General features: G+C 38.3%; 1 protein-coding gene across 1 annotated transcript in view; it reads left to right on the forward strand.

Annotated features, from left to right (window-relative positions):
- Positions 1-23290, forward strand: part of adamtsl3 (ADAMTS-like 3) — a 786695-nt gene that overhangs the window by 696939 nt on the left and 66466 nt on the right. The window contains exons 23-25 of the mRNA XM_030126022.1: positions 1115-1239; positions 4410-4547; positions 21901-22083. Coding sequence (XP_029981882.1) covers positions 1115-1239; positions 4410-4547; positions 21901-22083 — 446 coding nt within the window. The remainder of the gene's footprint in view (positions 1-1114; positions 1240-4409; positions 4548-21900; positions 22084-23290) is intronic.

Consider the following 23290-nt stretch of genomic DNA (forward strand, 5'->3'; position numbering starts at 1 on the left):
GAGACGTAGAGTAAGGATTTTCCTTTTACTGTGGTTTTCTCTTCAGCATACATGCTATTCATACAGCCGAGGTTATTATCATTAACGAAAACTAATGAAATGATGAAAACTAGAATTGTAAAAACATTTTTGTTAACTGAAATAAATAAAAACTGTAATTAAAAGAAAAAAAAAGATAACTAACTGAAGCTGTATTGTGTGTTTACAAAACTAACTAAAATGTACAAAAATTCTGGATAAAAATCCCTTCGTTTTCGTCTTTTGTCAATGTCGGATTGATATAAAATCGATTTATTTCCTTCAAGTAATTTTAGCTGCTGGCACCATATGATATTTAACAGTCCATCACTTCTCGTCACTTGTCGTTTACTGTCATCTTCTCATCCCCACTCTACCTGGAAACATGGAGACTAAAGTTGGGAGAAAGCAGCAGAGTCAGTGAAGAAGACAAAAGATATAAAGAAACTAAAACTAAACTAAAACTAAGCATTTAGAAAATAACAAAAACTAATAAAAACTAGCAAACCTGCTCTGACAACTAATTAAAACTAACTGAATTAGAGAAAAAAAAGTCAAAACTAAATAAAAATAAACTATAATGAAAAACCCAAAACTATTATAACCTTGCATACAACCATTGAAAACTGTCAATAATAAGAACAACATATATAACAATCTCTCAGCAAACACATCCTGAAAATACTTGAACAAAGTTTCATGAACTTACAGCATTGCCTCTCCAATATTTTACTGTGACTTTGCAGGATGATTTCGTAGCGTTTTGAACAAGTACAGAAGAGCTTCGAAGTAAAGTTTGTGCATATTTCTAGAACCGGAAGTGACAGATCGCGAACCGGAAGTTTGCGTATAACAAAATAAATTCAGTTAAATCCACATTTAACTTACTATTTAAACTGCCTTGCTTATTTAACATTATACAAATAAATTTCTACAATAATAAACTAACATGAAAAAATTAAACTTAACAATATGCTGTAAGTGTAACACACATGCTTTTACCACTTTTCTAGTCTTTGTGTGTATATTGTGTTTATGGTTTTAATATTCCTGTTGCGATCTGCACTGTTATGAGTTAATCCCTCCGTGTGTGCAGGGTATCGTGGGATACCTCTGGTCTCCACATCCTTCAGCCCAGACTGTCTGACAGAGGAAACTACAAATGTACGGCAGCGAATCCACACGGATCTGACTCTGAAACGTCTCAGCTACTGGTGGCAGGTGTGTCCTTTTACCTCACAGTAATTATACATGTGAAGAAGAAAAGAAATATATATGAAGATTAAAACATGTAGCTTTATTACATTCAGGGCTTAATTTGAGCCAGATCACCTCCGATGTTGGATCTGGAAACTATTTCTGTGAAAAAATAAATAGCTTAAATAAAAAAAAAAAAGTTTATTGTTATTTGTCTTGTTAATCTTTATTCCACATTGAAGTTGCACAAAAATCTTGTCTTCGGATTCATTTTAAGGTAAATTTTAAGGGAAACACGGAGAGAGGGGTCGGTCTAAAATGCTTAAAAAAGCTTAACGTAGCTTAATATCCAAAAACTGTGATCACGTTATCATCAAATTTCGTGAGGACATGTCTAGTCACTTTCACCTTTCCTAAAATCAAAATGAAAACCCCACTTTTATGGATGCTATATGTATTAAAAATGTTCCCCTCTAAATGCGCTCACTGGAGGAAAAAAGCTTAATGTAGTTTAGTTTAATGTCTGAAAACAGTGATCAGTCATCACCAAATTCTGCATGGACATCTGTAATCATGTCCACTTTCACTTCTGCAAAAATCAAAATGAAAACCCCAATATTATGGATGCTGTCTGCCTTAAGCCTTATTTTCCTGTTAATAAAACACTTTTCCTTCAGCAACGCACGTTTGAGTCCAGTCATTCACTGTCCCTATAAATTGTGTATGAGAGAGAGAGAGAGAGATAGAGTGAAAGAGTGAGAGAGAGAGATGGAGAGACAGAGGGAGAGAGAGAGACAGAGAGAGAGAGCGAGACAGAGGGAGAGAGAGAGACAGAGGGAGAGAGAGAGATGGAGATACAGAGAGAGAGAGAGAGACAGAGGGAGAGAGAGAGATGGAGATACAGAGAGAGAGAGAGACGGAGAGAGAGATGGAGACAGAGAGGGAGAGAGAGAGACAGGGAGAGACAGAGAGAGAGATGGAGATACAGAGAGAGAGAGGGAGAGAGTGAGACAGAGAGAGAGATGGAGATACAGAGAGAGAGAGGGAGAGAGAGAGACAGAGAGAGAGATGGAGATACAGAGAGAGAGAGGGAGAGAGATACAGAGAGAGAGAGGGAGAGAGAGAGACAGAGAGAGAGATGGAGACAGAGAGGGAGAGAGAGAGACAGAGGAGAGAGAGACAGAGAGAGAGATGGAGATACAGAGAGAGAGAGACAGAGAGAGAGGGAGAGACAGAGAGAGAAAGACAGAGAGAGAGAGAGACAGAGAGAGAGACAGAGTGAAAGAGTGAGAGAGAGACAGAGAGAGATGGAGAGACAGAGAGAGAGAAAGACAGAGAGAGAGAGACAGAGAGAGAGAGACAGAGGGAGAGAGAGAGACAGAGAGAGAGATGGAGATACAGAGAGAGAGAGGGAGAGAGAGAGACGGAGAGACGAAGAGAGAGATGGAGACAGAGAGGGAGAGAGAGAGAGAGAGACAGAGAGAGAGATGGAGATACAGAGAGAGAGGGGGAGAGAGAGAGAGAGACGGAGAGAGAGATGGAGACAGAGAGGGAGAGAGAGAGACAGTGGGAGAGAGAGAGACAGAGAGAGAGATGGACATACAGAGAGAGAGAGAGAGAGAGAGAGAGACAGAGAGAGGGAGAGAGAGAGGGAGAGACAGAGAGAAAGACAGAGAGAGAGAGAGACAGAGTGAAAGAGTGAGAGAGAGACAGAGAGAGATGGAGAGACAGAGAGAGAGAAAGACAGAGAGAGAGAAAGACAGAGAGAGAGAGACAGGGAGAGAGAGACAGAGAGAGAGAGAGAGACAGAGAGAGGGAGAGAGAGAGGGAGAGACAGAGAGAAAGACAGAGAGAGAGAGAGACAGAGACAGAGTGAAAGAGTGAGAGAGAGACAGAGAGAGATGGAGAGACAGAGAGAGAGAAAGACAGAGAGAGAGAAAGACAGAGAGAGAGAGACAGGGAGAGAGAGACAGAGAGAGAGAGAGAGAGAGGGAGAGAGAGAGAGAGAGACAGAGGGAGAGAGAGAGACAGAGAGAGAGATGGAGATACAGAGAGAGAGAGGGAGAGAGAGAGAAAGACAGACAGAGAGGGAGAGAGAGAGGGAGAGAAAGAGAGAGAGAGAGACAGAGTGAAAGAGTGAGAGAGAGACAGAGAGAGATGGAGAGACAGAGAGAGAGAGAAAGACAGAGAGAGAGACAGAGGGAGAGAGAGAGATGGAGATACAGAGAGAGAGGGAGAGAGAGAGAGAAAGACAGAAAGAGAGGGGAGAGAGAGAGGGAGAGACAGAGAGACAGAGAGAAAGGCAGAGAGAAACAGAGAGAGACAGAGTGAAAGAGTGAGAGAGAGATAGAGAGATGGAGAGACAGAGAGAGAGACAGAGGGAGAGAGAGACAGAGAGAGAGAGGGAGAGAGAGAGAAAGACAGACAGAGAGGTAGAGAGAGAGAGGGAGAGAGAGAGAGACACAGAGAGATGGAGAGAGAGAGACAGAGTGAAAGACAGAGAGAAAGACAGAGAAAGAGAGAGAGCGAGATGGAGAGAGAGATGGAGATACAGAGAGCGTGAGAGGGAGAGAGAGAGAGAGAAAGAGAGAAAGAGAAAGACAGAGAGAGAGAAAGAGAGAGAGAAAGAGAGAGAGAGATGGAGATACAGAGAGTGTGAGAGGGAGGGAGAAAGAGAGAGAGAGAGACAGAGAGAACGAAAGAGGCAGAGACAATCTATGAAATAAATGTGGTGATGATTGATCCCAGTTTTCGGACATTAAGTGTTTTAGACTGCCCCCCCCCCATGTTCCGGCACCTCCCACTTTACAAAATAAGCACTGATTCCATTTTATATGAATCGCAGTAGGAACACCTGCATATGTGAATAACTAAATGTTTAACAGTTAAACCTTTAACCCACTGCTGTCTCCAAACTTTAGCCTTAACCCTAACGGCTGACGGTGACTAAAAACATCTACTGATCTAAAACATTTCATACATTTTAATCCAATAATCCTATTGATGCATATAAATAATTGAAGTAAAATTCAAGATTCAACCTCTTAAGTGTGTCTGAAATGACAAAGTTTGGGTGTTTCGTGCTAAAATTCTGCTATTTATTGGTTTGGGATGGTGTTTGATGTATTTGAAGATGACATTGGCACACATTATTTATCACAACATGATTAATTAATGTGCTTGTGAATCTTCAGAGCCTCCAGCCATCGTCGTCTCATGGAGGAACGTTTCAGACCAGGGGACGGTGCTGGGTCACGCTTTCACAGCCACAGTGGGAGGACGAGTCGGCGTTCGCCAAGGAGCCAACCTCACCCTGGACTGTCCCGTCACAGGTCGGTCACAGCCTGAATCATTTAGTCTGCAGTCGGTGTCTTCAGAAACAAGACCTCTGCACGGCATGCCTGAAGGGTAGATGCAGAGAATGTCCTCGCTTTAAGCTTCAGTTCACTTCTATCGCTTTTACATTTTAACTCGGCAGCCGTGATCGTCATCTTTGTTAGCGATTTCTTCAAACATCGTCTCCAACTACACAACTGTTCGGATTCATTTCAAATTGAATATGTAGTTTTATTGGGACAATAGGAGCTTTTCCATTGACCCTCAAATTGCGTGACTATGACTTGCACTTAAATGGAAAAATGACAGTTTTGCCAAAACTCAGATTTTTTGATTAAAAGTTTTTGTGCTGGCAAGAGGTGGTTTTTCAGGCGTAGTGAAATTGGTATATCGTGCAAAACTGCCATGAAAAGACCTTTTTCCACAACTAGAGTCACGTGAATAAAAAAAAAACCCAAAAAAACAGATGTTGACGGACATTACAACAAGCAAAGAAGAAGAGTTTTAAGAGTAACAGGGTTCATGCTTTCTTTTCTTATCTTCATCATTTCATAGGTCTTACGTATTTCATTGTTTTTGTTTTTTTGTTTTTTTTTGTTTGGTTGTTTTTTTTTGTTGTTGTTGTAGTTTTGTTTGTTTTGTTTTTCTCTCTCTTCTGCCCAGTTTACTCACTTCTGGTTGTAGTTATTGTTACCATTATAATTGTCACCATGGTTGTTACTGTTTGTGTTGTTGATACTTTCTTGTGAAGGTCTTCGCCACCCCCCCCGCCACCCCCCATGTCGGGTCCGGCATCGAAATGTGGTTCAACAAAACTCATAATAAAGACAGTAGAATATCAAAGGGCGCTTCATATACTTTACGAAGTTACCTTTGGAAAAAGCAAATTTGTTCAGCACCAAAAGGAGCCACACTACCATTCTGCTGTTAGGATGCTGGACAAGACAAGTAGGAAAAAAAAAAAAAAAAAAGAAAGTAGTGTGAGATACTCCCTGGTAAAATGTCCAAATAAAAGAGGACACACAAGCAAAGGTGTCAGGAGAATGGGCAGTGATGACTGGGAGTACAGTTGGTGTCAGCTGCTGCCTTACCGGTACAGACAGCTGAGCCCATAAATTAAAAAAAAAAAAAAAAAAAAAAAAAAAAGAGAAACAGGGTGCAGTATGTGTGGGACACATCAGGAAACTGAATATTTTTTTAATGTAGTACAGAATAGAGGGATAACATATAATAATAATGAATATATCTGTAAATCAACACCATATTTATGTTTGTCGTCATGTTTATGGAATGACTTCTCGTGTCATCGTGATAATAAATAAACAAATCATTGCATTTGTGATTTAATGGAAAAGTCAACATTACGCACTTCTGTTTTTTTCGTAAATATCGGTAAAGTTTTGCACAGATGTCCAATGGAAAATCCACTAATGTCTACAAATTTTTTTGCACAGTTGTGAGAATTTTTTTTAACAAATTTTTGAAATACTGAACATTTGCCTTTACTTATACTGGTCTATATTTTAATGGCTTATAACATGGAAATGGTTACAGATATCAGTTACTATTGAGCACTGATAGGAGGTCATATATGGACTTTCATTTGGGTCCATGCCCTTTGACCTTTAGTGACCTTGAAGGGTCAAAGTCAAGGTCACCAATGTGTAGATTTCAACAATCTTCTCTGAAACTATTGATTGGATTTATTTAAACTTTTATACGTAGCTTCCTTTGGACTATGTCTATACATTTGTTCACAGTTTTGAGAAATTTAGAATTTTGCATTTTTGAGGAATTTTTTTGAAATATTAAAAATTTCTCTTTAGTTATAACGGCCCATATTTTAATGGCTTCTAACACTGAAATGGTTACAGATATCAATATAGTTCCTGTTGGTCACTGATAGAAGTCATATATGGACTTGGATTTAATTAGTTGAGTCCTCCTCCAGTGAAAGTACCACCCACTTCTACTGGGAGATTGATCTGCATACAGACCATAGAACTCAAACATAAAGACAGAACCTGACAACCTCTCAAATTCAAGTTTTTTATTGATTATTAATAGAACATGCTGGTGAGATACAGGGACATTGATTGTATTTTTGTGGTTTCAACAGAACTCTGCAGGAACAGACACAATGTCCTAGCAGAGCATTACATACCTTTTCCATTATTAATAATAATAATAATAATAATAATAATAATAATAATAATAATAATAATAATAATAATAATAATAATGGATTGGATTTATATAGCGCCGTTCTAGACACCCAAAGCGCTTTACATTATTGACCCATTATTCATTTGCTCTCACGTTCACACTCTTAAGTTTAAAGGACACTTTCATCAATCTTAAAATCAATATTTCAGTATATGTATGCAGTGTATCTCTTCCAGCATTTACAGACACTTCTGTTAATCCCTGAGCAGAAATATAAGCACATTTTCTGCCTTTGAGTTGCAAATGTGGTAACAAGAAAGAAAGACTGAGTGAACCCCTGGGGAGTTCCTGGTTTTTCTGCATTAAGACAAAGATTCTTCACAGATGCAGGTAATTCACACATTCGTTCTTGCTACTGTAGAGGTTGATAATGTGATGAGTGTTCAGAGTATATTCAGAGTTACTTGCTTATAATTAGCTCCGTCAACTGATTTTTGGACTACTAACAGGGGAAATGCTGTTTGACAAAAACACACTCATTTTTGTCTCTAAAATGAGATCCTTAATGCTCTGAGCCCCACACAGTAAATTTGACACAATTTCCAACAGAAATAAAGTGCTGATGTCTTATTGAAGAGTACAGGAGATCAGAAAAGCTTCCTGTGGATCAGAATGATCAGGATATGAAGTCCAGGATCAGGTAAACTATATTAAAGTTTTCTGAAATGACAATCCAATGGATCATCCTGATCCAAATACAACGTGTTCGAGAGAGAGAGGGAGGGAGGGAGGGAGGGAGGGATGGATGGATGGATGGATGGATGGATGGATGGATGGATGGATGGATGGATGGATGGATGGATGGATGGATGGATGGATGGATGGATAGATAGATAGATAGATAGATAGATAGATAGATAGATAGATAGATAGATAGATAGATAGATAGATAGATAGATAGATAGATAGATAGATAGATAGATAGATAGATAGATAGATTTTTTCACTTAGTTCAAGATAGTTTTTTTGCTTAATTAAAAAAAAAATCTGCCAATGGAACAAGTGAAAGTTATTGTGGTAAGATTTCTTGAAATACAATTTTTAAGATCTATTGTCTAAAAATAAGTTCTTGCATCTCACTGAGAAGTTACTCTTTAGGTGATTATGTCTTATTTTAAGTGTGATGAGATATTTTGACTAGAAATGAGAAAAATACACTTGGTAAGATTTTGATTTTTGCAGTGTAACAGATAAATATTATTATCAGGGGCATAACGTAAACATGGACTATTAGAACACTCATCAGATGGCCCAAAAAATAAAATAAAATAAAATAAAGAAGCTGAGACGAGAGTGACTCCTGGAAAAAAACTGAATTAATATTTGGAAACAGAATTTCAGTGCAGGTCTATGGCACCATGGGCTTGTTTGAGCAGCATCTAGTGGCCATCAGTGGTATGACACTATAAAACACCTTTTCTCTCTAGCAGCTGTGCTCACCTCTTGTTCAGCTCACCAGTATGTCAGCAGAGACAGAAACGCAGCAGGTATCGAAGGCAGACTGGGGCAGACAGTGGGTGGTATTTGTAGAGAACTCAGCATTGATGTCAACACAGACAATCAGGCTGAAGTCCAGAAACAGAGGTCTGATGGTACAAACCAATCTGGCCCTGCCGCTGTAGTATTGGAGGTCTGGCTGGTGTGCAGTGGCTGACTGTTGGATGAGGTGCAGGTGAATGAACAGGCGGAGTCGGTTAATGAGATGAAAGCTGTGGAGTTAAAGCCAGTGGGTAAAACACACAGATGAGATGGATCATGACAACACTGCACAGTAAGCCCGGACAAGTAGACTTTACTCAAAAAATTTGAGGCAAGTGATTGCGCTTAAATGATTTGAGTAATGATTGACTAATCAGTTGGTTTAAGTAAGTTCAACTTTAATGCTAAAAGTATTGAACTTAAACTATTAAGTAGAAAACACTAAAAGACAAGTTATTTGTACTTTAAATCTGTTGTAAAATCAACCCCACTATCCAACCATTCAACTCAGCATTTTAGGTTACACTGACTAATTTTCTCAATTGCAGCCAGATTAACCCTTTCATGCATAGTGGTCACTACAGTGGACAGTTACTCTACAGCTTTACTCTTGTATATTCATGGGTTTAGTTGTTTTAGTTCCATATCAACCAACACAGTGGACATTTATGCATCGTCTCATAAACTGCAATTCATACCATTATTGTAACTTTGCTGTTCTTGAGTGGAAATCAATTGTTAATATTTATTTTTTGCATATTATATCCATGAAGTGAGTTATAACTTGTATTAGAATATGTTAAAATGTGAGAAAACATCAGATTAGCTGCATTAAACATGGTTTCATTTCACTGTTTTCATATCACTTTATGATATTGGGTTTTAAATACATGTTTCTTTGCTTCAAGAATAAAATTCATGGTGTAGCTGAGTGGACATTTTTGTAATTCCATGAAAAAGTTTGATTTAAAAAAAAAAAAAAAATCAATCACCTTGTTTTTTTTTTTTCATGCCTAAAGAGGAATAAAAACACTCAGGAAAAAAAATCTTAATTAAGGTTCTCATAATTCATGCATGAAAGGGTTAATTTATCATTGATTAAACAACTTTTTTTTAAGATAATCAAACTCAAAATCCTTTTCTTGACCAAAATAGTTATGAATTTATTCTACTTAACATATGGTAGCGTGATTGGAAGTTAACTCGATGTCATTTACCAGTACAGGAAGTGCTTTTAATTTGACAAGACATTAAGATTTTCATTGTACAATTACAGTCTCAGATGAACAGGAAAGCCATTGTTCTTCCTATGGCTCTGACTCATGGTGCAGCTCTACAAAAATACAAAAACAAACACAAAAAGGCCAATAAACACTGCCATACACACATTAAATCCAAATGAACACTAACACCACAACCCCACTGAACCCCTGCACAGAAAAATAACACATTTTCAACAACATGCCCAATACCCACAATGCAATGCAAAGATAAAAAGGTGTGGTCACGACTAAAACTTAGTGATTTAATTCCATTCAACTTAAATTTTTTCGTACTTTCAACTATGTCTACAAATTAGTAGAATATACTTAACATTTTATAGTAACATCATAAAACTTAAATCATTTAAGTGCATTGTAATTAAAGCATTTTAGTAAATACGAAGTCCGGGCTTACAGTGTGGCCTTCAGTACACGGTGGTCAACTGTAAACTGTACAGAACCATTTCATCACCTATCGATTGAATGACATGAGTGAATCAGATGGTTTTAGCTGTTTATTTATGGCAGTTGTTGAGAGGACCTTTTTCCTTTAGTGGACATCGAAGAAAGACACGGTTCAGGGCAAAGAGAGGTGAAGTGCTGCCTCTTCCAGTGTTTGCCATCTATAATATAAAAGCCAAGTGGCCTCTGTGAGTGTGTGTGTGTGTGTGTGTGTGTGTGTGCATGTGTGTGTGTGTTTGTGTGTGTATTGGCATTCACATAAAATCTGTACAAAACTGACTGCTGCAGTTTGTCATCCTTATGTATTTTTGGTCAAGGAACAGACTAGCGAAAACGGCAAGTTGATAGGACCAATATTTTGGGAGATATTTTGGAATACAATAACCTTACAGTCACGTTGCTATGGCCAGAATGCTTTGGCGGTGACTGCTGGACAAATGCGGAACAGCATGCACGAATACACGGAGATATTAGTTATTTTGGAATACAATAAACTAGAGGTAGGCGATATATATCACCTAGAACAGGGGTCGGCAACCTTTAACACTCAAAGAGCCATTTCGACCCGGTTTCCACGGAAAAGACAACACTGGGAGCCGCAAACACTTTTTGACATCTGAAATGAAGATGTTAGCCTATATATACCGTAAATTCTGGACTATAAGCCGCTACTTTTTTCCCACACTTTAAACACTGCGGCTTATACTCCAATGCGGTTTATACAACGATTTTACCGGTACCACGGCTTGGTGCCGCGGCGCACCTCACTCAGTGGTGCCGCGGCACACCTCGGGGCCAACGCTAGGTGCCGTTGCACCGCCGTACCATGGCTCGGTGCCAGGTGCCGTGGCACCGTGGTGGTGCCTCGCCCCGAGGTGCCAGTGGTGCCGCGGCACCGGTGGCATCCAGTTGTGGCACGGCGGTGCCATAGCACCTGACACCGAGCCATGGTACGGCGGTGCAACGGCACCCGGCACCGAGCCCTGGTACAGCGGTGCCATGGCACCTAGCATTGGCCCCGAGGTGCCGCGGCACCTTGGTCGTGCCATGGCACCTGGCATCATTAAATGTTCTGTTTTCTTCAGATATTTTTCTTTTCTTAGATTTCTCCATACTTGGCCTACCTGGGGTTGAAAGTCTCGATAAATGTACGGCGTTTTGGCGGGCTGTCGGAGAGTGTGACGCATATTTTGAGCGATGAAAAATAATACAATATATATATATAATTTTATTTTAATATTTCGAGATCACAATAATCTTACAATTTACAACTACAATTAAACAAATGAACAAACACAAATAAAATACTTTATTCAGATATTGTGCAGTTTTGGTGTCGCAGGGCATTCCGCGCATGCCGGCTGACACGTCAAGTGCTGTCAAACGTCTCTGAAGAAGGTGAATGCTGATCACCGAAATTGCACAAGGTCTGAAGAAAGAAGTTAAAAACTTTGACTTAATAAGAAGACATGATACACGTTTTTGAGACAAAAAACATACACTTCAATCAGACACTTATAATTTATTTTCCCAAGCCACGCAGAGCCGCAACATAAGGATGAAAGAGCCGCATGCGGCTCCGGAGCCGCGGGTTGCCGACCCCTGACCTAGAATAATATCATGAATGTTGATTTGACGATGTGCAATTTTACATTATCGAGTATTCATACTGCCTCGAAAAGAAAATAAACGGACGGTGCATAGACAGTAAAGGACAGGTGCATGAAAGTCCTCATTGGTTGAATGCGTGTCTCAGAAGCCAATCAGCGGACAGGATTCAGTCTCGTGGTGACCCAGCAGCACCCAAAACACAACATAAGAAGACACAAAAAAAGAAGGTTGCATGAATGAAAGCTAATAGTTTTCACTGGATAAATAAAATAAAAACTGGTTCCAATTTTGAACAGTATTAGCCACTGAAACAAATAATTGACAGCTGAATGGAGCATGTGATCCATTTCAGAGCTTCTATCTCATGAAACATGTCCTTTAGCTGTTTCCAGCACTAACACTATGATCTCTAACTTAATATTAACTGATAAAATGGGGAAATTGTATTCACCTGTGTACATCTATGTAAGAATCACGTTCATGCATCAAATCCATGTTCCAATAGAGACCAATAGAGTCCAATACATTGTAGCCTCATGACAGTGGGGTGAGTGAACAGAGTCGAAAACAGAATTATAAATTATATTATCTTCCTCTCTGGGTCAAACCAAATTCCTGAACAACCATGCTGATTGGTTGGTTATCAGGTCAAAGCACGGACATCCTCTGCAAATGACATTTACGAAGACAGATGATCTTAAGGAATGAGCCTAATGGACTTAAAAAATACTTCCTCAGCCATTGTCCTCTGTTCTTCATCAAGAGCCATTTCCCTTGTCGTGGTAATTGAGAGCACCCCGGAACTTGTGTTTACACTTAGCCGACTTTGTCCTCTCAACATCTGTGTTTTATTATGTTGCTTATCCAGAGGTGAAGATGAACCCAGAAGAAGAAATAGACTGAGTAACCAAAATCACTATATGTGCCATGTTAATAGGATCACAGAAATGTGTTAATGTTGATTAACTCAGCATGCTAACTCTTTTATGTAGACGTAATACTTAAGCCATTTGCCTGACCTGTGGTTTCACATATGTGTGTCCTGATCATGTTCACGGTGAATTATGTGAAAGTAAGAGTATTACTGCTTATAGCATGTTTGATAACACTGGTCAACAGAGATTTTGCTACTGGGGTGAAAACATGTGTTATAGGCTATATCATGTCCACTGAGTTCTAATCTGAAGTCGAAATTTTGCCAGCACATCAGGATTTCTTATTATAGATAGGCTTTATTTTTAATGAATAACCGCATAATAATGATGGCCGTGTAAATGCAAGAGAATAAAAGTGTTTTGGCTCAACAAGCTCTTGAAAGTTAAGGTGTCTTTCATGCATAGAATAGCTCTTCATTTTACAACATATAGTTTTACAATCACATAATCTTTTTCACTAATAAGAGCAAAATGGAGAGGTGTCGCTGTGTAAATCACCCTGATAACTTTTGCTATATTTGTGGCAAATACACTCCACGTGGCCAGCGTAAAAACCTTGCTGACAGAGTGAAAACTGCCTACAAGTATTACTTTGGATGTAAAGTTGGAGACCAAGATAAAGGCTGGGCACCCCATATTTGTTGTACTGTGTGTAATTCAGGCCTTACACAGTGGTTAAATGCCAAAAGGAAAGGTATGCCATTTGCTGTGCCAATGGTATGGCGAGAGCCAACAAGCCATGCTTCTGACTGCTACTTCTGTATGACACATATTGCTGGATTCTCTAAAAAACAAGTCAAGCATTGTGTATCCAGATTGTATGTCTGCTCTTAAGCCAGTTCCTCATGACTTAGAGAATCCTGTGCCAGTACCTCCAGCAGCTGCTGCAATTGAGAGTAACACTGATGATGAAGAGAGCAATGGAACTGATGCTGATGAAATGTATGAACCTGAATTTCAGGAAAAGAAACCTCACTTGTTCAGTCAAGAAGAGCTCAATGACCTAGTGAGAGACCTGGCACTATCCAAAGAAAAGTCTGAAATTTTGGGATCTCGACTACAACAGTGGAACCTCCTGCAGACGGGTACCAAAATTTCCCACTTCAGGGATCGCCATACAAGCTTAGCTGTGTTCTATAACACAGAAAATAATGTGTGCTTCTACCTGGATGTCAATGGTCTTATGCATGAGCTAGGATATGAACATGTGGCCGATGAGTGGAGACTCTTCATTGACTCCAGCAAAGTAAGCCTCAAAGCTGTACTGCTCCACAATGGTAATATTAAACCATCCGTTCCTTTAGCCCATGCTGTAGGAATGAAAGAAACATACGAGTCAATGGAAATTCTGCTGAAACTGATTAATTACTCGGTTCACAAGTGGAATATCTGTGGTGATCTCAAAGTGGTTTCCCTTCTCACAGGTCTGCAGTTAGGCTACATGAAACATATGTGCTTCTTGTGTCTTTGGGACAGTCGTGATGACAGAAATCATTACTCTGTGAAAGACTGGCCTGTAAGACTAGAACACACTATTGGTACGTACAATGTCCAGCATAAGCCATTGGTAGATCCACAGAAAATCTTCCTGCCACCACTTCATATTAAATTAGGTCTTATGAAAAATTTTGTAAAAGCAATGGATCATAATGGTGAAGGTTTTCAGTATCTCAAAAGGAAGTTTGGCGAGGAGAAATCTGATGCTAAGCTGAAGGCAGGCATATTCATTGGGCCCCAAATACGTGAAATGGTGAAAGACAATGAGTTTAAAACTAGGCTCAGTCCTTTGGAACTTGCAGCATGGGAAGCATTTGTGCTGGTTGTGCAGAACTTTCTTGGGAACCAAAGAAGTGAACAGTATGCTGAAATAGTTGACAACATGCTTCAAGCCTATCAGCAAATGGGTTGTAGAATGTCACTTAAAATGCACTTCTTGCATTCTCATCTTGATTTTTTTCCACCCAATATGGGTGATGTAAGTGATGAGCATGGAGAACGGTTTCACCAAGATATTTCAGTTATGGAAAACAGGTATCAAGGACAGTTCAACTCAAATATGATGGGGGATTATTGCTGGTTTCTTCAGTGAGAAACCCACACCTCCCACAAGCGTAAGAGTAAATGCATCAAACACTTTTAAAAACAACTGACATTGGCCATAATTAAGATATTGAGTGTTTAAGTTCTATTTTATAATAAGATTTTTCTAGTTTGCATTGCATGTTCTGATACACATTCTTGATTTACTCAATATTGCACATGTTCAATCAATCATTGTTAGCCAAATAAGATGCAAATAAATAGTCATGAAGCACTCAAGTCTGTTTTATAGTGTAACAATAAATCGTCAAATACCGCATATGGGCTACTTTATAAAAATGCATATAACTTAAAAACCTGACGTGATGGCCAGATTCTGATTGCAGTTTCATTTTTAGTGACCAAAAATCAGTTAAGAAGACATCATATTCCTTGAGTAGCAGACGACAAGTAACTTTTTGTTGCACAGTGTAATCATGCTGTCATCTTAATTGATGCTGAAGTGAGGTTACAGGTGATGTATAAAGTTTAAGGGATCTTTTTTTAAGGATCTTATTTAAGGATGCAAAGTTTTCTTACAAGTCTGCACAACGTCCTCGCCCCCTCTGTCTTCCTAAGAGGGAAGAGAAACGTGATACTTTGAGATATGCAAACGACTCTTGAATATGCACGAGGACGTTGGTTTCCCGCCGAAACAGACAAAGAAGGCAACGCCCCAAGGCATCGATGACTCATCAGTATGCACGAGGGAGGCGTGCCGGGTTGGGTTTTGGACAGAACTATAAAAGTAAATGAAACCAACTTTTCATCAGAGCTGAGCTTTTTCCACCCTCGCTGCTCTCAACTTCAGCGACAGAGCTGTTCCACCTTCTGAGCTCTCCAAGAGCTGTTCCATCTTCGCTGTTCTCCACTTCTCCTGGCGAGCTTTCCAGAACCAGCCGCCAGAGCCAGCTGTGTACTTCTTCCAGCCAGCAGAACTTCAGAGCTTCAGAACTTCAGACCTCCAGCGTGAGCACATCGCTTCACAACCTGGTCCTGCTTCGAACTCCTTCTCCAAAGTCACGTCCTGCATCCTTCAGAAGGCCTCTAACTTGTAAGAAAACTTGATCCTGATTTATCTGAGTTGGTGTTATTCCAATTTAAGTAGGTTTACCTCAACGTAACCTCACTAACATTATAATATCTTGAATATAACTATCTGCCAACTTAATTTACGTATTCTCCTGTCCATAATCTCCTGCTCCTTTTATCGTATTTGTCTCTTGTCTCTATGTTATCTGTGTGTCTTAGTTTAGTTAATAAATTATTTATATGTGTATAAATCCATTGCTTCAGTTGTGCTTGTGTACTGTATATTTTCACACTTGGGTTCACTGTGCAGTCCACGAACTACCATCTTTGCAAGATTTCCAAATTATCGTTTTGGGTTGATTTAAGTTTAAGCTTAGTTATAAATTTATAATTAAATTAATCAATAAATCAACACTCAATTAATAAATGATTTGGTATCCTATTCTTGCTACAACATTAATTATTTTAATAAAATATGGGCGCTTCTATGAAACTGGTCCCTAAAACCAAGACAGGGCAAAAATTCAAACCAGATGTAGACTAATGTTATGAAGCAAGTTTGGAATCACATTGAGTCTATTTTAAAAATAAATGTTTTATCGAGATAAAAGAGAAACTATTTTTCAGATAAATCCCATTTTTAGATTATTTTTATACAAGTATCCTCATGTAACATGGTAAAAAGGACACAAAAATTACTACTATTTTTTTTTTATATCTTTTTATTCTCTCACAGGTATATTTTGGGAATCGAAGTAAATATACAAGGCAGTGTTTCACAAAAATGACCGCTGTTGCAAAATCATTCACGATTTATTTGTTTAACTAGGCAGGTTGTGCATGTAATGCCAGTGGACATGATAGGTTATGCACAAAACCTGGAATGAGACTGAGTTTCATGAAAAACCCACATGTCTGGATTAGAAAAACCACTAGGATCCTCAAATTTAACACAGTGTCTTTATTTATATCAGTCAACCCATTTATTATAAAATTATTACAAACAGTCAAACTCGACAATTCATTTACAAGATTCATTTTGTAATAGGACACCCCAGAAGCAGTCCTCAACTTATACATATATGGGGCCCTTAGACATGTGATGAGAGACACAATTTACATTATAATCATTAATAAATTAAGATGTTCGAAATAACTATAAACATATTTGAAAATATTTACCTATCTATCTAACGATGTTTCATTTCATTTCATTTCCTGAGACCTTCTGTAGTCAGCATATTCCAGTATTCTCAAATAATGGGGCTTTATCGACATAAATAAAGAGTTTACATGATTTGTATATCAGCCATTCAGGGTTTTGGGTCAAGCATATTTTTGAAGTAGCTCTGTTTGTTTGTGTTTCCTGTTTTTGTTTTGGTTCATTAGACCATGTGGGGTAACACTAAGCATAAAGCAACAACAGTTTTTGCTAAAGACGTTTTTTGAATATATTAAAAGAAAGAGATGGTTTTATAGTGCTATATAAGACCATTTACAGCCATGTTTTCATGATCAAATGCACTGACATCTAGGTAGCTTTTCATGTCCCAATTTTGGTCCTATTTTTGGCTCCAATATTTGATTAAAAATTCATAAATTTTGGGATGGCTCAGAGCAAGAGTATTATTTTTTTGCATTTATCTGAGGTCATCATTAGGTACATCCTGGGGGCGGAATATGTCTAAATTTCTCTTTTATTATTGGGTCTAAAAAGCTGGTACCAAAATGAACCCAGTTTCATAGAAGCACCCATATACAGGGTGACACAAAAAAGCGGGAACTTTTTAACAATCCAATAAAACCAAGAGTGATGGAAGAAAAATATTTAATTCATAGTAATTGAAACCTTAAAACATGCCATTTAAGAAACAATGATGGAATTTTCATTTTTTTTAAAAATTACTTCCTGTAGATGGCGTCCTCCTGTACGAATGCATTCTTGAAATCTGCTGTTGAGATTCCTCATTGACCGCTGCAACATCTCAGCTGGGATACTGTGGATTTCATCCTGAATTCTCTGTTTTAACTCATCCAGAGTTCTTGGTTGAGTCGTGTACACTTTACTCTTGAGATAGCCCCACAAGAAAAAATCACAAACGGACAAATCTGGCGATCTAGGGGGCCAGGGAACTTTACCGAATCTTGAGATCACATGGTTACCAAACAATTCTCGCACAGCCGCCAATGGTTACTAAAATGGGAGTGTGTTTACTTGCTCAAGGTCTCGCAGTGCTGCCACTTGCTCATGTCTGCCAATACGCACTTCAAACATTCCCGTGTTTTTTGGGTCACCCAGTAATTTTTAAAAAATGAAAATTCCATCATTGTTTCTTAAATGGCATGTTTTAGGGTTTCAATTACTATGAATAAAATACTTTTCTTCCATCACTCTTGGTTTTATTGGATTGTTAAAAAGTTCCCGTTTTTTTGTGTCACCCTGTACTAAGTCAGTGTTTTTCAACCTTTGGGTCGGGACCCCACATGGGGTCGCCTGGAATTCAAATGGGGTCGCCTGAAATTTCTTGTAATTGATAAAAAAAAAAAAAACAATTACTAATAAACAGTGTTGGGCAAATTACTTGAAAAAAGTATTTTATATAGTAATTATTTATAGTTACTAATGACTTTTGCCAAAAAGTAATTGAATTAGTAACGGAATTACTCCTTCATAAATGTAATTAGTTACCAGGGAAAGTAATTATTGCGTTACTTTTGTGAAAAACCTTCAAATATGTAAAAGGAAACTGATTTTTGAGCGTGTTTCACGGCTCGTGGTATAGAGTAGAACAGCAGACAGGTACTGAATACCATAACTGTGGTGAGGCTGGGGTCCACCAGGGCCCGGCTGGGGTCCACCACATAAGGGGATCTGCATTTATAGGAAGAAGATGCTCCTCCATGTTAATCCCATATCTGCGCTTTTTTCAGTCGCTCCTCCCTGATACAGCAGTAAATGTCTCCAGTAGAGTCAGTCGGACTCACTGATAACTCCTCCCCTAATTTATCTGCACACATAGCTGCGTTCAAGTGCATGGGGTGTGCTGGGACAACTCAAACTCGGACATGTCATTAGTTGTTCAGGTGAAGGCAGCGTGGACAACTTGAATACAAGAACGGCTCGTAAATGAACGGCTCGCAACGAATCGTTTGTTCACTTAAAAGAGCCGTTCAAAAGACTCGAGTGGTCCGCGAACATCACATCTCTTGTGCCCGGCTGAGCAAGCCAGGTCGGATAACAGCTGTTAGATATCAGTGCATAATAATGTACCACATTTCACTGCCGGTAACGATAATGGCACTGTAACGTTTGAAATAGTCATGAATTAGATTAGCCGTAACTGGAAAACAATAACAGTTTTAGTAACGCCATTATTTTTAACGCCGTTATTCCCAACACTGCTAATAAAACATATATGGTGAATTGACAGAGATAATCCCAATCCATAAAACATGACAAACTCTGAAGCTGAAACTGAGGCACTGTGGTTCTGTTTATCTGTCAAATGTTCATTGTGGTCAGTTTCAGATGCTGCAGCTCTTTCATAATTCATAGTTTGAGTTCTTGTTTGTTCAGTTTTAATTGTCAGCCTTGGAAATCCAAGCTGGACTGACTGTACATATCCTGACCAAGGAAAATCAAATTCTCACTTTGTGCAGTAATCTACACCTGGCTTTTCTGCCTCCGTCCAGAATAATCATAGTCACGAGCCAAAAAAGTTTGGGAACCACTGAACTAAGTGCCGGACTGTCATTCATCCTTCGTCATGGATTTTCTTAATAGATTATATTTATCTTAATCTGAAACCAAAAACAAAAGGAAAATAAATGCACAAAAACATAACAGCGATCCTGCAGACAGTCCTAAAATTGACCTTAAAGAGTTAACTTCCTCTTCTTTCCAAATCAGTGGAAATAACCTCAAAGCAAGTTTCCAAATAAATGTTTTTCTCATCGTTTACCTTCAGAAAACCCCCCTTGGTCTTTAGAAAAAATAATCTTCTCAAGCATCATCATAAAAAATTGAAGGACCTGCACTTCAAAAACCCTACATAAACTTCTTCAAGGTAAATGTAATTAATAGCGGCACTGTCTGCAGTCGAAGATGTTGCATTGAACTCGACATCTAAGGAGCTCATCTGTTTCTCACATCAGCACCAGCAGGAGCAGAGTAAATGCACAGCAGCAGCTCATACACAAGTCCATTAGTTTCTGTGCGAAGACGGATCAAGGTGTGTGATTTACGTGAGGAGTACTCCTAATACCTCAGGGGTTGGTAATTAGCGATTATTTTGGAGACGAGTGAAGGTAAATAAAATATGATTGGGGTTGGACAACAGTGAGATCAGTGGAATTGGGATGAAACTGCTTCGTAGGTAAATTTATGACAATACAGATTCATACAGGAGTTTTAGATCAGTTACGAAGAATGGGTCGCTTCCATCACTCACCCAACTTTTAGTAGATTTTACTAATTCATTCATTCATTCATTCATTATCTGAACCTGCTTTATCCTCACTAAGGTCACGGGGGTCGCTTGGAGCCTATCCCAGCTACGTAGGGGCGAAGGAACTTCAATTCAGCGCTTTAATAATGAGGAATATTTCCAGCCAGAATGAAATGCATTGTCTGCTAGGGGTGTGCATTGTCAAGAATCTGGCGATATGATACAAATCGCAATACAAGAATCACGATACGATATATCACGATATATCATGATACTGTTAAAAATGTATTTTTTTGTTTGTTTCTTTAAAAAAAAAAAAAAAAAAAATTTCCTTGAAGAATTGAATTACACCAGAAATATGCACAAATACTAAACATATTTTTATTTGATCACAACAGGATCTAATGTTATATCACAAAATTTTCCTGTGTTCAAACTTAAATTATGTTTCACAGACATTACAGTTTAAGATCTTGCTCAAATGTTCATATTCTATTAGTTCAGAATTAACATCATAACATTATTTTTGTGCAATCCCAACAAAGGAACTAACATCTGCCTCTCTCAGACGGTAAAAAGTGCTTTTAGGATGCTTCAAATAACCATTATTTAATAAAACAGTGTTAAATTATGATAAACAAAATAGAAATAAAAAAGAAAAATGAACCTCCACAATATCTGCATTTGAATAAATACCTAAAAATATTGATACAGTACTTTTTTAATATTGATACAGTACTTTTTAATATTGACACAGTATCGTGAAATGAAATATCGCAATATATTGCAGAACCGATATTTTCTTACACCCCTATTGTCTGCCTAAAGAATGGATCGAAAAATGTGTTACAGCACAATTACAATTTCAAGAAAACAGTCAGCTTCTCGAATTTTTTTTTTTTTTTTTAGATATTTGCAATTTAGAGACTATTTCACAAAAGAAGTGAAGTTGAAACCAAGAGAAACATAATAATAATGTGAGTAGTGTGATGGTGAATGTATACAGATCAAAGAGAAAAAAAATGGTGTTGTCATTATTTATAGGTTACTATTTATGATATTATTTTTGAGTTCCATGCCCTAAATTGCACTTTGTAAATTCATCCCACGGCCGGATTGGAAACTTTGGCGGGCCGGTTTTGGGCCCCGGGCCGCATGTTTGACACCTGTGATCTAAGGGTTAATCTGTCTAGTCTGGTTCAATAAAGGTTAAATAAGATAAAAATAAAAGAACAGTGCAAAGCCAGACCAGGATGGAATGATGTTCAAGGTATTTTTGTTGTGTCCAAGTTTAATTATATGTTGAAAACCAGAAGGTACTTCCAATGAAAACTGAAAATTGACTATTTCTAGTGAGACTGAGACTATTTAATTGGAACTATATACAACAACAGAATGTATGACATGGATTGTTGGGGGTAAAAGGGTAAAAATAAATGCATTTCTGCACAAAGACTGAATAATGACAGTTTATCGGAGGTGATCTTTGTCACTGAAAAGTACATTTTGCATATTTTTGTGTGATCTGACCTCAGTCTGAAGAGATGCCTGTGTGTGTCTGAGCTTAAAGGGCATCTGTAGCCAGGCTGCACAGTGTTGCATTCTGGGCTGCAAATGGACAAAGCCAGCCCTGAAGTGCGTTGTTATTAATATTTAATGTCATATCAGCCTCGTAAATGTTTAAAGATGTTTCAAAATTCTGAAGTTGGCAGATGTTGGAGGTTTTTGGATTTTCTAACATTCTGACATCTCAGTAAAACTCAGACTGTGTGTAAGATGTTTGTAAACGCTGTTCTTCATCTGCCTTTGTCTCAGGTGTCCCCCAGCCCACGGTGACCTGGTCCAGAAAGAACGGACCTTTAGGTTCTGGACCTGTGCCGCTGCTGTCGGGATCGCTGTGGATCAAGAATGTTTCTCTGCACAGCCAAGGCACCTACTTCTGCACAGCCAATAACACCGTAGGGAAGTCCACGGCCTCTACGGTCCTGCAGGTCTACGGTAGGAACATGTTAACACACAGTAACCCTTCAACCCCCCACCCCCCCCCATAGAGGTCCTTCTAACCACCAACAGCGCATACTCTGCACAGTGTCATAGAAATGTTCAAATATTTTTCATACAGTTTGTTTTTAACTTTTTAAAAATTTTCTTGTATTTCATCAACTTGAGCCATAACAAAAATGCCAAATACAGAATAACTCATATTTTTTTAACCCTTTAAATTACATGTTTGGAATGTAAACTAGAAAAGCACTCAGAGAGCACAGACCTCCGCCAAGGCAGATCCCCCCCAATCACCACCAAAATTTTATAATTTCTTCCTTGTGCCAGTATCAACATTTCCTGAAAATTTCATGAAAATCCGTCCATAACTTTTTGAGTTATCTTGCTAACTATCCAACAAACAAACAAACAAACAAACAAACCCTGGCAAAAACATAACCTCTTTGGCGGAGGTAACAAAGCATATTTTTGATCCAAAAAACACAAAAATCAATATTCTACATAAAAATGTCATTACTTATTTTTAATTTTTGCAGCCTGTCATATATACCATACCATATCATACCAACTTTATTTATAAAGCACTTTAAGAACTTTACAGCAGGCCAAAGTGCCGTACATCACACATAAAACAAGGGATTAAATAAGTAAATAAAACTAGTGATAACATAGGGTGTTAAGCGGGCTAAGAACAACAAAATATAACCATCATAAAAACAAAGACAAATTAAAATCTGTTAAAAACAGTATAAAAAAAAAAAAACAACAGTGATATATCAGTGATTAACAGCCACATTGGTTGATATGCATTATTTTTTTTGTCATAGGTCAAATATTACATTTATTTACTCATTTATTTTTTTAATCTACACTGAACAAAAATATAAATGCACGACTTTTGTTTTTGCTCCCATTTTTCATGAGCTGAACGCAAAGATCTAAAACTTTTTCTACGAACACAAAAGGCCTATTTCTCTCAAATATTGTTCATAAATTTGTCTAAATCTGTGTTAGTGAGCACTTCTCCTTTGTCCTTTGCTGAGATAATCCATCCACCTCACAGGTGTGGCAGATCAAGATGCTGATTAGACAGCAGGATTATTGCACAGGTGTGACTTCGGCTGGCCACAATAAAAGGCCACTCTAAAATGTGCAGTTTTACTGTACTGGGTGGTCCAGGGGGGTCAGAAAACCAGTCAGT

This window comes from Sphaeramia orbicularis, chromosome 3, assembly GCF_902148855.1.
Source record: "Sphaeramia orbicularis chromosome 3, fSphaOr1.1, whole genome shotgun sequence".
NCBI lineage: Eukaryota > Metazoa > Chordata > Actinopteri > Kurtiformes > Apogonidae > Sphaeramia > Sphaeramia orbicularis.